The sequence below is a fragment of the Doryrhamphus excisus genome, chromosome 4, assembly GCF_030265055.1.
Source record: "Doryrhamphus excisus isolate RoL2022-K1 chromosome 4, RoL_Dexc_1.0, whole genome shotgun sequence".
NCBI classification, from domain to species: Eukaryota; Metazoa; Chordata; class Actinopteri; order Syngnathiformes; family Syngnathidae; genus Doryrhamphus; species Doryrhamphus excisus.
In genome coordinates, this window is record NC_080469.1 from 25262125 (window position 1) to 25278968 (window position 16844).

Here is a 16844-nt window from a genome sequence, read left to right on the forward strand (position 1 = left end):
AAATCAACCTCTTCTTCCTATTTCTTTTTTTATTTTAATTTGAAGCAAACAACACGGAAACATGAATTTATCCGCGTTTGCTTTAATTTTGGTGCAAATTAAATACCAGAAAACACACTTATTTCAAATAAATAAACAATTTTAAAAATTCTTATATATATATTCATATGTAGGTACACACTGTACAATTATATAAAGAAATAAATAATTATTAAAAATATAATTATTAAATCTGCTTTATTTGCTATTTAAAAAATCCGCAAAATACACCCATAATTATTATTATTATTACACATTTTCTCCACGTTATTAAAAAAACACATTTCATATTTAATTAGGTTTATTTTATTTTATTTTTTTACAGTGGTTTTACAGTTACTGTACGTTCGAAGCGCGTGTGTGTGTGTGTGATGGTGGGATTTGAAAGAAAATAACCGTGTTTATTTTCGTCAATAAAGTCAACACAATTGAGTAAACGCATCAGATTATGGTGGTACAGAAAAGAATAAATAAATAAATCATCAGCTTATGCCTCGATAAAACGACATTTAGACGGAAATAAGAAAACAACAACATTATTTTAACGCGGCAGATTCGATAACGTAATGAAGACACGCGCGTGTGCAAAAGAGACAGTCAAAGACGGATCAACAGCGACGCTCAGCGGCAGAAGAGAGAATTACAGCTAATATAATGAATGAGGAAAACACGCAACGTAATCAAACACAGAGGGAAAACCATTATCATTTCCGGGGTCACGTGATGATGAACGTTGGTGCGCATGTCCCTGCCGTTGCATCTCATTTCACATCGGCACGCGCCTCCTCCCGTGTCAGCAATCCTAGCCGGTCAATCTCAACACACACACACACACACACTCACGCATACACGCGCGCATGCGCACACACACACAGCAGTGATATTTAGTGACCTCATGCTTTGTCACTTGTGTCATTGGTCCACTGAAACATTAGCCCTGGCATCACTGGATGGTAGGACACTTTATATCTCTGCTAAGCTAGCACTTCCATTTCACCCCCCCCCCCACACTTACCCAACACACACACACTCATACCCCCCCCCGACCCCCCCACGGTCACGCCATATTTTTCCATTTCAGACGTTTTGCTGACACGCCTGGCGAGCAGGTAGCCAGATCCCAGAATACACCAGGCCAAGGTGCACGGCCAAACCCTGATGTATGCCGCTCGGAGACACGCAGGTCAAGGACAGGTCAAGGACAAACACAGCTAGTTGCTGACAAAGAGCAGGTTCCTCTACCACTACCTTCCCGTTCCAGAAGGTGGCGGCGTTCCTCACACAAACATGTTAGCCAATGTGGCCTATGTTGTCTTATGTCATCCTATCGGGTCCTACATCATACTATGGGGTCCTACATCATACTATATGGTCCTGTATTATACTATATGGTCCTATATACGTAGTCCCACGTCATCCTATGTAGTTGTCGTATGTCGTCCTATCGGGTCCTACATCATCATTTGGGGTCCTACATCATACTATGGGGTCCTACAGTATGTCATCCTATGTGGTCCTACATCATCCCATGGGTTCCTACGTCATACTATGTGGTCCTATATAGTCCTATGTTGTCCTATGGAGTCCCTTGTCATCCTATAGAGTAGTCCTATGTCGTCCTATGGAGTCCCATGTCGTCCTATCTAGTAGTCCTATATAGTCCCATGTCATCCTATGTTGTAGTCCCATGTCATCCAATGTAGTAGTCAAATGTCGTCCTATCTAGTAGTCCTATATAGTCCCATGTCATCCTATGTTGTAGTCCCATGTCATCCTATGTGGTAGCCCTTTTTTGTCCTACATAGTCCCATGTCATCCTATGTTGTAGTCCCATGTCATCCTATGTTGTAGTCCCATGTCATCCTATGTAGTAGTCAAATGTCGTCCTATCTAGTAGTCCTATATAGTCCCATGTCATCCTATGTTGTAGCCCTATTTTTCCTACATAGTCCCATGTCATCCTATGTTGTAGTCCCATGTCATCCAATGTAGTAGTCAAATGTCGTCCTATCTAGTAGTCCTATATAGTCCCATGTCATCCTATGTTGTAGTCCCATGTCATCCTATGTAGTAGCCCTATTTTGTCCTACATAGTCCCATGTCATCCTATGTTGTAGTCCCATGTCATCCAATGTAGTAGTCAAATGTCGTCCTATCTAGTAGTCCTATATAGTCCCATGTCATCCTATGTAGTAGCCCTATTTTGTCCTATATAGTCCCATGTCATCCTATGTTGTAGTCCCATGTCATCCTATGTAGTAGTCAAATGTCGTCCTATCTAGTAGTCCTATATAGTCCCATGTCATCCTATGTAGTAGTCAAATGTCGTCCTATCTAGTAGTCCTATATAGTCCCATGTCATCCTATGTAGTAGTCAAATGTCGTCCTATCTAGTAGTCCTACATAGTCCCATGTCATCCTATGTAGTAGTCAAATGTCGTCCTATCGAGTAGTCCTACATAGTCCCATGTCATCCTATGTAGTAGTCAAATGTCGTCCTATCTAGTAGTCCTATATAGTCCCATGTCATCCTATGTTGTAGTCCCATGTCATCCTATGTAGTAGTCAAATGTCGTCCTATCTAGTGGTCCTATATAGTCCCATGTCATCCTATGTAGTAGCCCTATTTTGTCCTATATAGTCCCATGTCATCCTATGTTGTAGTCCCATGTCATCCTATGTAGTAGTCAAATGTCGTCCTATCTAGTGGTCCTATATAGTCCCATGTCATCCTATGTTGTAGTCCCATGTCATCCAATGTAGTAGTCAAATGTTGTCCTATCTAGTAGTCCTATATAGTCCCATGTCATCCTATGTTGTAGTCCCATGTCATCCTATGTAGTAGTCAAATGTCATCCTATCTAGTGGTCCTATATAGTCCCATGCCATCCTATGTAGTAGCCCTTTTTTGTCCTATATAGTCGCATGTCATCCTATGTTGTAGTCCCATGTCATCCTATGTAGTAGTCAAATGTCGTCCTATCTAGTGGTCCTATATAGTCCCATGTCATCCTATGTAGTAGCCCTATTTTGTCCTATATAGTCCCATGTCATCCTATGTTGTAGTCCCATGTCATCCTATGTAGTAGTCAAATGTCGTCCTATCTAGTGGTCCTATATAGTCCCATGTCATCCTATGTTGTAGTCCCATGTCATCCAATGTAGTAGTCAAATGTTGTCCTATCTAGTAGTCCTATATAGTCCCATGTCATCCTATGTTGTAGTCCCATGTCATCCTATGTAGTAGTCAAATGTCATCCTATCTAGTGGTCCTATATAGTCCCATGTCATCCTATGTAGTAGCCCTATTTTGTCCTATATAGTCGCATGTCATCCTATGTTGTAGTCCCATGTCATCCTATGTAGTAGTCAAATGTCGTCCTATCTAGTAGTCCTATATAGTCCCATGTCATCCTATGTAGTAGTCAAATGTCGTCCTATCTAGTAGTCCTATATAGTCCCATGTCATCCTATGTTGTAGTCCCATGTCATCCTATGTAGTAGTCAAATGTCGTCCTATCTAGTAGTCTTATATAGTCTCATGTCATCCTATGTAGTCGCCCTTTGTTGTACTAGGTAGTAGTCCTGTGTCGTCCTATATAGTCCCATGTCACCCTATGCAGTAGTTCTATGTCATCCTATATAGTCCCATGTCATCCTATGTAGTAGTCCTATGTCGTCCTATATAGTCCCATGTCATCCTATGTAGTAGTCCTATGTCGTCCTATGGAGTGCCATGTCGTCCTATGTAGTAGTCCTATATAGTCCCATGTCGTCCTATGTAGTAGTCCTGAGTCATCCTACGGAATGGTACGTAGTCCACTGTGGTTCAATGTAGTCTGGTGTCGCCCCCTGTGGGTCTCTGTAGTCCTAAGCGGTCCCACACAGTGAATGTGAAGGAAGTTCCTCGGGTTTAGGACCGGCCACCTCCTGCTGGATGATGACATCATGGCCATGTGATGTAAAAACAGACCATTTGCTATTTTTACCTCCACAAGCTAAAGTGTCATCCGGTGACAGGAGACAAATTTACCCATCATGCCCCCCCTCACTTGACCCCCCGACCTCTCTGGTACCTGTCTTCACGACATATCCCGGACTGGAATCGCTGGCATGGCGTCGACGGCAAAGACTTGGCTGGCGAGAGATTGATGGCACACCTGTTCCACGGGGTCCTGGGGGAGGAGCCAGGACCGCAAGGACAAGGACTCTTTAGTAAATAAGGATTTTGGGAAAGGGGGCTTCAAAGGAACGGGGATCCCGATCTGCTACCAAAACCTCAGGATGGACCCGGGACACGTTGGCAACGCTGCATGGTGTCATGTGTCGCATTAAGCTCCGCCTCCACTTCCATGCTTGTCATCAGACTTCTAAATATTAACTGTTGGAATTTTATTTAAAAAATGTCAATGTTTTTTTTAATAACAGAGAAAAAATTAAACAAAAAATTATATATTCTGGGAGGGAAAAAAAGTGCAGGAAAAAAACAGAAAAAATGAAAATATTAAGAGAAAAAGTCATAATCCTACGCAAAAATAGCCTTTTAAGAGAGAATAAATTAGGGATTTTATGAAAAAAAATGTCAATGTTTTTTTTAAAATAACATAGAAAAAAGAAAACAAAAAATATATATATTCTGGGAATACATTTACAAGCAGGAATTTAAAAATAGTGCAGGAAAAAAATGAAACAAAATGAAAATATTAAGAGAAAAAATTCACAATCCTACGCAAAAGTAGCTTTTTTAAGAGAGAATAAATTTGGAATTTTATGAAAAAAAATGTCAATGTTTTTTTTTAAATAGCAAAGAAAAAAGAAAACAAAAAATATATATATTCTGGGAATACATTTTCAAGCAGGAATTGAAAAATAGTGCAGGAAAAAAAAACAGAAAAAATAAAAATATTGAGAGAAAAAAGTCATAATCCAATCGCAAAAGTAGCCTTTTTAAGAGAGAATAAATTTGGAATTTTATGAAAAAAAAATGTCAATGTTTTTTTAAAATAACATGAAAAAAGAAATAATAATAATATATATATAAATATATATCTAAAAAATATATTCTGGGAATACAAAATACAAAAGTAGCCTTTTTAAGAGAGAATAAATTTGGAATTTTATGAAAAAAAAATTCAATGTTTTTTTTTAAATAACATAGAAAAAAGAAAAAATACTAATATACATATAAATATATATTAAAATATATATTTTAATTGAAAAATAGTGCAGGAAAAAAACAGAAAAAATGAAAATATTAAGAGAAAAAAGTCATAATCCTACGCAAAAGTAGCCTTTTAAGAAAGAATAAATTTGGAATTTTATGAAAAAAATGTCAATGTTTTTTAAAAATAACATAGAAAAAAGAAAACAAAAAATATATATATTCTGTGAATACATTTACAAGCAGGAATTTAAAAATAGTGCAGGAAAAAAAAAGAAAAAAAATGAAAATATTAAGAGAAAAAAGTCATAATCCTACGCAAAAGTAGCTTTTTTAAGAGAGAATAAATTTGGAATTTTATGAAAAAAAATGTCAATGTTTTTTTAAAATAACACGAAAAAAGAAATAATAATAATATATATTCTGGGAATACAAAATACAAAAGTAGCCTTTTTAATACAGAATAAATTTGGAATTTTATGAAAAAAATGTCAATGTTTTTTAAAAATAACATAGAAAAAAGAAAAAATAATAATATATATAAATATATATTAAAATATATATATTCCGTGAATACTTTTACAAGCAGGAATTTAAAAATAGTGCAGAAAAAAACAAAACAAAAAAGGAAAATATTAAGACAAAAAAGTCATAAATAATCCTACGCAAAAGTAGCCTTTTAAGAGAATAAATTTGGAATTTTATGAAAAAAATGTCAATGTTTTTTTTTAAATAACATAGAAAAAAGAAAACAAAAATATACATATAAATATATAGTAAAATATATATATTCTGTGAATACATTTACAAGCAGGAATTGAAAAATAGTGCAGGAAAAAAACAGAAAAAATGAAAATATTGAGAGAAAAAAGTCATAATCCTATGCAAAAGTAGCCTTTTTAAGAGAGAATAAATGTGGAATTTTATGAAAAAAAAATCATTTTTTTTAAAAAATAACATAGAAAAAAGAAAAAATATATAAATATATATAAAAATATATATAAATTCTGGGAATACATTTACAAGCAGAAATGAAAAAATAGTGCAGGAAAAAAACAGAAAAAATGAAATTATTAAGAGAAAAAAGAAATAATCTTATGAAAATAAATTTTTAATATTATGAAGAAAAAAAATAAATTTTTGGTGGCATGAATTCAAGAAAAATGTAAATAATTACATGAAACAAAACAAAAAAAGTAGTAATTTTTTGTTTGTTAAAAAAATTTTTTTTTAGGTGTGTTCCACCTTGGTGTTTGCAGCGTATTGCTCATGTAAGAGTGGAAGGTTGAAATCCCAGGCAGGAGATGGATGCCAACGCCAAGCCCCCAAAGCGGAAGCTGTGATGACGGGTCTCATGTCAGAGGAGCAATTAGCCTGCAAATGGTTTCTTCATCATCTTCACACGAAGGTCAACGCGGCGTTCTGATGATGGAGGACGCCGGACCCCCTCAGATGGATCACGGGCTCGGGCTCGCATCCAGAACCCCGCTGGACTGAGAAGCCGTTAAAAGCCGGGATCAGCGGACGCTCCGAGTTGGTGGGACTGCGGGGGGGATTAGCTCTGCGAGGCAGGAACGGCGCTCCATTAGAAGAGCACTGCGTTGTTTACATAGCAGGCGACATATACCCGGGCCCCGCCCGGGCCCAGCCGGGCCCCCGGACAATTAGCCTCATACGCCAACTGGCCGGTATTTAAAAACATGACAATATATCACAATCTACTCATTTCATTTCGACTATTACACTTTTCTGCACTCAGTGTGTATGCTAGCTGCCCCGCCTCCACCCACCCCAATGACCAGACTGTATGACTTGAGGGTTTTTTTCCAAATAGATGAATTTTTTATAAAATATATAGGCTCAGAAAAGCTAGAAAAACTTGCTGTTTGAAAGATTTCAACTTTACAAGACTTTATTTTAAGATTTTTTAAATTATTTTTTAAAATAATATTTAAATATTAAATAAAGTTATTTATAAGACTTTATTCTCTGAAGTGTTACTTTTTTAAATAAAACAATGGCCGACTAAAAAAAGAAAATCTGACTCGCTCACAAATCCAATTTTTTGACAGCTTCATGATAAGACTTTATTTTTTAGTCGTTCTTGATTCATTTTAAAATAAACATTGTCAGATTTAATTAGAATATGATTTTTTCACAAATTTATAAAAATCTTCAAATATTTTTTTAAATCTACAAAAGAGTGTCTTTGAAATATTACAACTTTTCTTAAAAATTATGTTTAGAGATTTTTTATAGACTTTATTTTTAGTCCTTGATTAATTTTAAAAATAAACATTGTCAGATCTAATTAGAAAAATATGATTTTTTTCAAAATAAATACCCAACTATTTTCACAAATTTGTACAATTTTTCAAATATTTTTTTAATCTACAAAAAAGTGTCTTTGAAAGATTACAACTTTCCTTAAAAAAGACGATTATATATTTTTTTATAGACTTTATTTTTAGTCAATGATTCATTTTTAAAATAAACATTGTCACATTTAATTAGAAAAATATGATTTTTTCCAAAAAAATACCCAATTTTTTCACAAATTTATACAATTTTTCAAAAAAATTTTAATTTACAAAAAAGTGTCTTTGAAATATTACAACTTTTCTTAAAAAAAGACGTTGATAGATTTTTATAGACTTTATTTTTAGTCTATGATTCATTTTTAAAATAAACATTGTCAGATTTAATTAGAAAAATATGATTTAAAAAATACCCAACTATTTTCACAAATTTATACAATTTTTCAAATATATTTTTTAAAGCTACAAAAAAGTGTCTTTGAAATATTACAACTTTTCTAAAAAAAAGACGTTTATAGATTTTTTATAGACTTTATTTTTAGTCTATGATTCATTTTTAAAATAAACATTGTCAGATTTAATTAGAAAAATATGATTTTTATCAAAAAAATACCCAACTATTTTCACAAATTTATACAATTTTTCAAATATATTTTTTTAAAGCTACAAAAAAGTGTCTTTGAAATATTACGACTTTTATTTAAAAAATACGTTTATAGATTTTTAATAGACTTTATTTTTAGTCCTTCTCGATTCATTTATAAAATGAATATTATCAGATTTAATTAGATTTTTTTTTCTTTACAGATTTTTATATCATTTCTCAAATTTATATCATTTTTCAAATATATTTTTCTAAAATCTAAAAAGCTCTACAAAGCTCTAAAAAGATTACAAGTTTTCTAAAAATAAAAAAAAATTAAAATGAGTTTATAGCTTTTTGGCAATAATATAATTTTTTTTCTCAAATTGATGAGTTTCTACAAAAAAATATAGACTTTAAAAAGCGAGAAGATTTTTATTTAAAAATTGTTTAGAACTTTTTCCGGATAACATCCAATTTTTTGCTAAAATCTCGAAAAATAATGACTAGCATTTAATAATTCCATTCATAAGAATATTTGGGAAAGTAATTATTTTCCAAAGCAAACAGAGTAAGAGAAGGTAATATTACTACTAATTACTACTATTACTACTAATATTACTACTAATTAGACGTGAATACGGCGCCGGCCATCCTAATACTGGAGGATTCCAGTGCGCGTAAAATACGCGCTCGGTGCGTCTTGGCGCGGGCGTGCATGCGTGCAGGCTGGCGGCAGTGAGATCACCGGAAGTATAAATATCCTCATGCCCACCGCCGGTGCGAGCACGCACACGCGGACACACGCACGCACGCACTCGGGAGCGCCTCCGAAAATGTCCTAGCGGGTCGGGAAGCATGAAGCTTCCCCTTTACGTCGTCGCCTTCGCCCACTTGCTCTGCGCCGAGGCGACCCGCGGGGAGGAGGAGGAGGAGGAGAAGAAGGAGGAGGAGAAGGATTACAAGGAGGTCCGCTCGGGGCGCAGGACGTGCCGGCTCTACTGCAGGGTGGGCATCGGCTTCCACCTCCAGATCCATCCCGACGGCAGAGTCAACGGCAGCCATGAGCCCCACCGCCTCAGTAAGTCTCCTCCTCCCCCCTTGGGTGGCTTCACGTGCGCCGTTTGGAAGTAGTCCAACTCACGTGCTTCCGGTCCGGTTTGAAGTTGGAGATCCGCGATCCATTCAAGTGATGCTGGTTGACCTCCAAAAAAAAAGGGGCTTTTGTCGCACTAAATAGTCTGTTCCAGGGTCAAACGGTGGCCGTTTAAACGTTCTTATTTGTCATCCAAGTGTAAAAAAAAGCGAACACCGGACGCTGAAACTGAATACTATAATACTCTAATAAACTAATAACTGGATTCTGGTTCTACGGTTATCATCATACTTTTCCTTTTTGCATCATAACTGATACATGAAGATCACTGACGCATGAAAAATAATAATTTTACAAAACTGCCGTCAAAATATGAAGATGAAAAAGCTGTTATCTAATGAAAATTTATACTATATTTATATATATTTATATAATATGAGGAAATATTTTTTTCAAAATCGTGTTTAAAAAAGTTTTAAAAGTTTTTAAATGTTATGAGAAAAACAAACATGTCATTTTTGGAAAATTTTTGCTGTGGAAAAAATTCAGAGAATGAAGCCAAAATATTTTGGAAATAAATTAAATTAAAATTATTAAAAAAAAAAAAGAAACATTACAAGCATAAAGTTTTAAATATAACATAAATTGGGGAAAAATATTAAAACATTAAGAGAAAAAGTAGAATAAACTTAACAATATTATGAAGTAAAACATTTTTTAATAAAAAATAAAAAATAAAAAATAAAAAATAAAAAATAAAAAATAAAAAATAAAAAATAAAAAATAAAAAATAAAAAATAAAAAATAAAAAATAAAAAATAAAAAATAAAAAATAAAAAATAAAAAATACCGTGTGTCTGCAGGTGTCCTGGAGCTCTTCGCCGTGTCCCAGGGGGTCATCGGCATACGAGGGGTCTTCAGCAACCGATTCCTGGCCATGAACAAGAGAGGGCGTCTCCACGCCACGGTGAGCGCCATGCTAGCTAGCCTCAAGATGTGGGCGGGGCCAATTCACTACTGAACTGTAACCACGAATAACTCAGATGTCTTCCTGAATTCGTGTCAGCGCCACCCGGTGGTAACAGGAAATGGAATACGCATTCAACCCTGGGTTACGTGCATCCAACGCTGCTTGCTTAGCATGCTAAAATTAACATTTCTAGCATGCTAACTTTAACATACTAGCATTGTTTTTGCTATTTTCTTGGGTAGACAATGTATAATCCCTTACTGTACCATTATCATGTGTTGTTAGCATTTCTTGCAGGCTAACTTTAGCTTTAGCATTAGCTTTAACTTTATCATGTGTTGTTAGCATTTCTTGCAGGCTAACTTTAACTTTAGCGTTAACTTTATCATGTGTTGTTAGCATTTCTTGCAGGCTAACTTTAGCTTTAGCTTTAACTTTAACTTTATCATGTGTTGTTAGCATTTCTTGTAGGCTAACTTTAACTTTAGCTTTAACTTTATCATGTGTTGTTAGCATTTCTTGCAGGCTAACTTTAGCTTTAGCTTTAACTTTAACTTTATCATGTGTTGTCAGCATTTTCTACAGGCTAACTTTAGCATTAGCTTTAACTTTATCATGTGTTGTTAGCATTTCTTGCAGGCTAACTTTAACTTTAGCTTTAACTTTATCATGGGTTGTTAGCATTTCTTGCAGGCTACCTTTAGCTTTAGCTTTAACTTTAACTTTATCATGTGTTGTTAGCATTTCTTGTAGGCTAACTTTAACTTTAGCTTTAACTTTATCATGTGTTGTTAGCATTTCTTGCAGGCTAATCTTGCAGGCTAACTTTAGCTTTAGCTTTAACTTTAACTTTATCATGTGTTGTTAGCATTTCTTGTAGGCTAACTTTAACTTTAGCTTTGACTTTATCATGTGTTGTTAGCATTTCTTGCAGCCTAGCTTTAGCATTAGCTTTAACTTTATCATGTGTTGTTAGCATTTCTTGCAGGCTAACTTTAACTTTAGCTTTAACTTTATCATGGGTTGTTAGCATTTCTTGCAGGCTAGCTTTAGCTTTAACTTTAACTTTATCATGTGTTGTTAGCATTTCTTGTAGGCTAACTTTAACTTTAGCTTTAACTTTATCATGTGTTGTTAGCATTTCTTGCAGGCTAATCTTGCAGGCTAACTTTAGCTTTAGCTTTAACTTTAACTTTATCATGTGTTGTTAGCATTTCTTGTAGGCTAACTTTAACTTTAGCGTTAACTTTATCATGTGTTGTTAGCATTTCTTGCAGGCTAACTTTAGCTTTAGCTTTAACTTTAACTTTATCATGTGTTGTTAGCATTTCTTGTAGGCTAACTTTAACTTTAGCTTTAACTTTATCATGTGTTGTTAGCATTTCTTGCAGGCTAACTTTAGCTTTAGCTTTAACTTTAACTTTATCATGTGTTGTTAGCATTTCTTGTAGGCTAACTTTAACTTTAACTTTAACTAGCTTTAGCTTCAGCTTCAGCTTTAACTTTATCATGTGTTGTTAGCATTTCTTGTAGGCTAACTTTAACTTTAACATGTTGTTAGCATTTCTTGCAGCCTAACTTTAACATACTAACTTTAACTTTTTTGCTTTTCCATGAGTACTAGGTGTTAGCATGCTAACGTTAGCATGTTACCATTGCTTGCATGCAAACATCAGCATACGAATATAAACGTACACTTTTTGTTGGCATGCTAACAATTATATAAACATTTTTAGCATTTTCAGATGTAGACACTTAGCGCTGTTATGCTAGGTGTTATAAATGTAAGACTAATATTTACGGTGTAAGTGACAATATGGGGTTGTGCGTTTCTAGTTTTTAACTTTTTTTACTTTTGCCCAACCTAAATTTCTCATATTATGACTGTGAATGGCACCCGGGCCGCACTTTGGACACCCCTGTCTAACTCCGCATCTTGTTCGGCCTTTGTTTTGCTTTCAAAGCTGCGGAACAAACTGCTGCCACAACTCGGAAGACTTTTCCAAAATTCCCAAACACACACAGAGACCCAAATCCTTTCATCACAGCACAGCGTCCCGGCCTGGACGGGGACCCGGGGTCGTGAGCGGGAACGTTGGCAGGCATCAGGGCCCCCGGTTAGCGTGTATTAAAGGCGAAGAGAAGATTAGGTCCAGTCTGGGATGCTTGATAACATACAGCTGAAGTGGAAATCGAGCAGGCGATTAGGGCCCCCCCCGCCCCCCACCCCCACCCCCCCTGCGGGACATCGGTTTTGTTTCACCAAATCCCCCTCAGCAGAGAGCTAGTATGTAGCGGCTTCCTTCAAAGCCCGCTCGGCTTGTCAAAAAGAACCAAAATATGCACTAAAAAAAAACACAAATAAATGAAATAAAATTTAATACAATTAAAAAAAAACATTTAAAATAGCTTAAATAAAAGTTTAAAAAATTCAAATGCATGCAAATTTAAATTGTATGCAAGTGTAAACAAAAATATTAGTAATAAGTAAATAAGTAAAATTAATCAATGAAAGGGTAACGAAAAATAAATACAAATAAAATGACTTAAAAGTTTTAAAAATGACAAAACAAATAGACAAATAAAATGGCTTTAAAAATACATTTTAAAATGTAAAAAAATCCATACATCCAAAAAAGCGTAGGTGTAAAAAATATACCATTAATACATTAATAATAAATAATACACAGAAATACAATAAAAATGACTTAAATGAAAGTGGAAAAATCAATCAAAATGGATTAAAAAAATACAAAAATGACTTTAAAAATACAATATGAATACAATATAAAAGCAGCCAAAAATGAGAGAAATGTAATGGTCCCAAATGTAATCAGTTCCTTCCCTTATCATTTCTGACAATTCCGAAAAAATTTAGCCAAATCCAGTCAGAACATAAACAAACAGACTTAAAGCTAAAACTAAATGAAAAAAATGAAATAAAAATTAAAATGACTAAAAGGTGTAAAAAAAAATGAAAAATATAAAATGGCTTAAATATTGTCAGTGTTAAAAAAAAACCTTATGAATGTAAAAAAAAATATGATATAAAAGCAGTAAGAAAATTACTGAAGTTATAAAAATAATTAAAACATACATAAAAATGTCAAATAAAGGTTTAAAATATTTTAAAAACAAACAAAAAAGGCTTTTAAAAGTGTAAGAATATAAAACATAATAAATAATAAACATTAAAAATGGCTTAAATGAAAAAATACAATATAAAAGCAGTAAGAAAATGACTGAAATTATAAAAAAAATAATTAAAACACAAATAAAATGACAAATAAAGGTTTAAAAATATTTTAAAAACAAATAAAAATGACTTTAAAAAGTGTAAGAATATAAAACACAATAAATAATAAACATTAAAAATGGCTTAAATAAAAAATATACAATATAAAAGCATTAAGAAAATGACTGAAGTCATAAAAATAATTAAAACATACATAAAAATGACAAATAAAGGTTTAAAAATATTTTTAAAACAAATAAAAATGACTTAAAAAGTGTAAGAATATATAACACAATAAATAATAAACATTCAAAATTGCTTAAATAAATAAAAAAATATAAAAGCAGTATATAAAATATATAAAATAAAAATGGCTTAAAATTGTAAGAATATATAACATAATAAATAATAAACATTAAAAATGGCTTAAATAAAAAATACAATATAAAAGCAGTAAAAAAATTAAAAAATTAAATTAAAAAAATTACTGAAGTTATAAAAATAATTAAAACATACATAAAAATTACAAATAAAGGTTTAAAAATATTTTAAAAACAAATAAAAATGACTTTAAAAAGTGTAAGAATATAAAACACAATAAATAATAAACATTAAAAATGGCTTAAATAAAAAATATACAATATAAAAGCAGTAAAAAATTACTGAAGTTATAAAAATAATTAAAACATACATAAAAATGACAAATAAAGGTTTAAAAATATTTTAAAAACAAATAAAAATGACTTTAAAAAGTGTAAGAATATAAAACATAATAAATAATAAACATTCAAAATTGCTTAAATAAATAAAAATATATAAAAGCAGTATATAAAATAAAAATGACTTAAAAAGTGTAAGAATATATAACATAATAAATAATAAACGTTAAAATGGCTTAAATAAATGAAAATACAATATAAAAGCAGTAAAAAAAAAGTTATAAAAATAACGAAAACACAAATAATAATGACAAATAAAGGTTTAAAAATATTTTAAAAACAAATAAAAATGACTTAAAAAGTGTAAAAATGTAAAACATAATAAACATTAAAAATGCCTTAAAAAATTAATGTAACAACAGAAAAAAAATGGCAAAATCATATCTCTGAATTTTCAAAAGTACCCATTCCATTTTCTTATCCGGGTCCGGGTTTTGGGGGCAGTAGTCTCATAGGGAAGTCCAGACTTCCCGGTCCCCGGCCACCGCTTCCAGTTCCACCGGGAGGACACCAAGGTGTTGTGACTGATCTCTTCCGTGTGGTCTTGTCTCGTAGGAATTGTTCACGGACGACTGTAAGTTCCGGGAGCGCTTCCAGGAGAACAGCTACAACACGTACGCCTCGGTGATCCACAGGAACCACAGGACCGGCCGGGACTGGTTCGTGGCGCTCAACAAGCGAGGCAAAGCCAAAATGGGCTCCAGCCCCAGGGTCAAACCCCAGCACGTCTCCACCCACTTCTTGCCCAGGGTCGGATTGCACGACGGCGCCCAGCGCGGCTTCGCCATCACGGACGGAGGCAAAGAGCGGCAGGAATCGCCTCCGCCGCCGCCCAAACCGCCGGATCGAACCAACGTCCGTGTGGCAACGCGGCCCAGACAAGTCAAGTACTGGCCCAAGTATCGTTTTGGATAAGTGACGCGGCGTCGTTACGAGTATCGACTTCCAAACATTCCCAATATTTGCTACCTCGGAGTAGTTGGATTGTTATTGTTTGTCTATGCTCACAGCTAGCTACATGACCGATAACATCCCGTTAGCGAGATTAGCAAGATTAGCGAGGCATCTCGGAAAAGTTACCCCCAAACGCTAATCCTGCTAGCAAGCAATAACGAAAGCAAAAATAAGTTAGCCGCCTTGCTAACACTCTGAGATGCTAACACATAACATAAAGACGAATACTTCCGTCCCGAAGCCAGACGCGTTTGTAGCATGTGACTTGTGCTAGCGTTAGCACCATGTAGCATCTAAGACAGGGGTGTCCAAAGTGCGGCCCCGGGGGCCCTTTTTACCTTTCCCCGGGGGCTGTTTTTGCAGTCTACAGCACATAAAAAAAGTAAAAACTGTCAAATCATCAGTAATTTTACAAGAATAAAGTCAAAATATTATGTAAAAAAATATTCTTTTTATGAGAATAATCTCATAATATCAACAAAAATAACAAAATTTTAACAGAAAGTTTTTTTTAACAGAAAGTTGAAATATTAAAAAAAAAATGAAGTCATAATAGTATGAGAAACAAAACAAAAAAATTTCATAATTATAACAAGAAAATAACAAAAACAAAACAAAAATAGAAAAATAGAAAAATCAGCTGTAATTTTACAAGAATAAAGTCAAAATATTTTGTAAAAAAATATTATTTTATGAGAATAATCTCATAATATCAAAACAATAACACAATTTTAACAGAATTTTTTAACAGAAAAGCTGAAATATTAAAAAAAAAAATTAAGTCATAATATTATGAGAAACAAAGCAAAATAACCCCCTAATTTCATAATGATAACAAAAACAAAAATAGAAAAATCAGCTGTAATTTTACAATAACAAAGTCAAAGTATCATGTAAAAAATATTCTTTTTATGAAAATAATTTCATAATATCAACAAAAATAACACAATTTTAACATAATTTTTTTACAGAAAAGTTGAAATATTAAAGGAAAAAATCATTTTAAAAAGTCATAATAGTATGAAAAACAAAACAAAATAACCCGCTAATTTCATACAAGAATAAAGTCAAAATATTATGTAAAAAAATATTATTTTTATGAGAATAATCTCATAATATCAACAAAAATAACACAATTTTAACAGAATTTTTTTACAGAAAAGTTGAAATATTAAAGAAAAAAATCATTTTAAAAAAGTCATAATAGTATGAGAAACAAAACAAAATAACCCCCTAATTTCATACAAGAATAAAGTCAAAATATTGTGTAAAAAAATATTATTTTTATAAGAATAATCTCATAATATCAACAAAAATAACACAATTTTAACAGTAAGTTTTTTAACAGAAAATTTAAATATTAAAGAGAAAAATTAAGTTATAATAGTATGAGAAACAAAACAAAATAACCCCCTAATTTCATAATTATAACAAAAATAGCAAAAAATTGAAAAATCAGCTGTAATTTTACAAAAATAAAGTCAAAATATTATGTAAAAAAATATTATTTTTATCAGAATAATCTCATAATATCAACAAAAATAAGAAAATTTTAACAGAAAGTTTTTTTTAACAGAAAGTTGAAATATTAAAGAGAAAAATGAAGTCATAATAGTATGAGAAACAAAACAAAGCAACCCCCTAATTTCATAATTATAACAAGAAAATAACAAAAAAAAACAAAAATGGAAAAATCTGCTGTAATTTTACAAGAATAAAGTCAAAATTTTGCCCATCATCCAAAATCCTTAATCTTTCTTGTGTGTTCT

General features: G+C 32.8%; 1 protein-coding gene across 1 annotated transcript; it reads left to right on the forward strand.

The window, feature by feature from the left end:
- The first annotated feature begins 8959 nt into the window (after window positions 1–8959).
- Window positions 8960–15373, forward strand: fgf5 (fibroblast growth factor 5). Its single transcript, XM_058071161.1, has 3 exons — window positions 8960–9182; window positions 10061–10164; window positions 14677–15373. Exons 1-3 carry the CDS (start codon window positions 8960–8962, stop codon window positions 15034–15036), a joined length of 687 nt encoding a protein of 228 aa, XP_057927144.1. The 3' UTR covers window positions 15037–15373.
- The last annotated feature ends 1471 nt before the right edge of the window (window positions 15374–16844 follow it).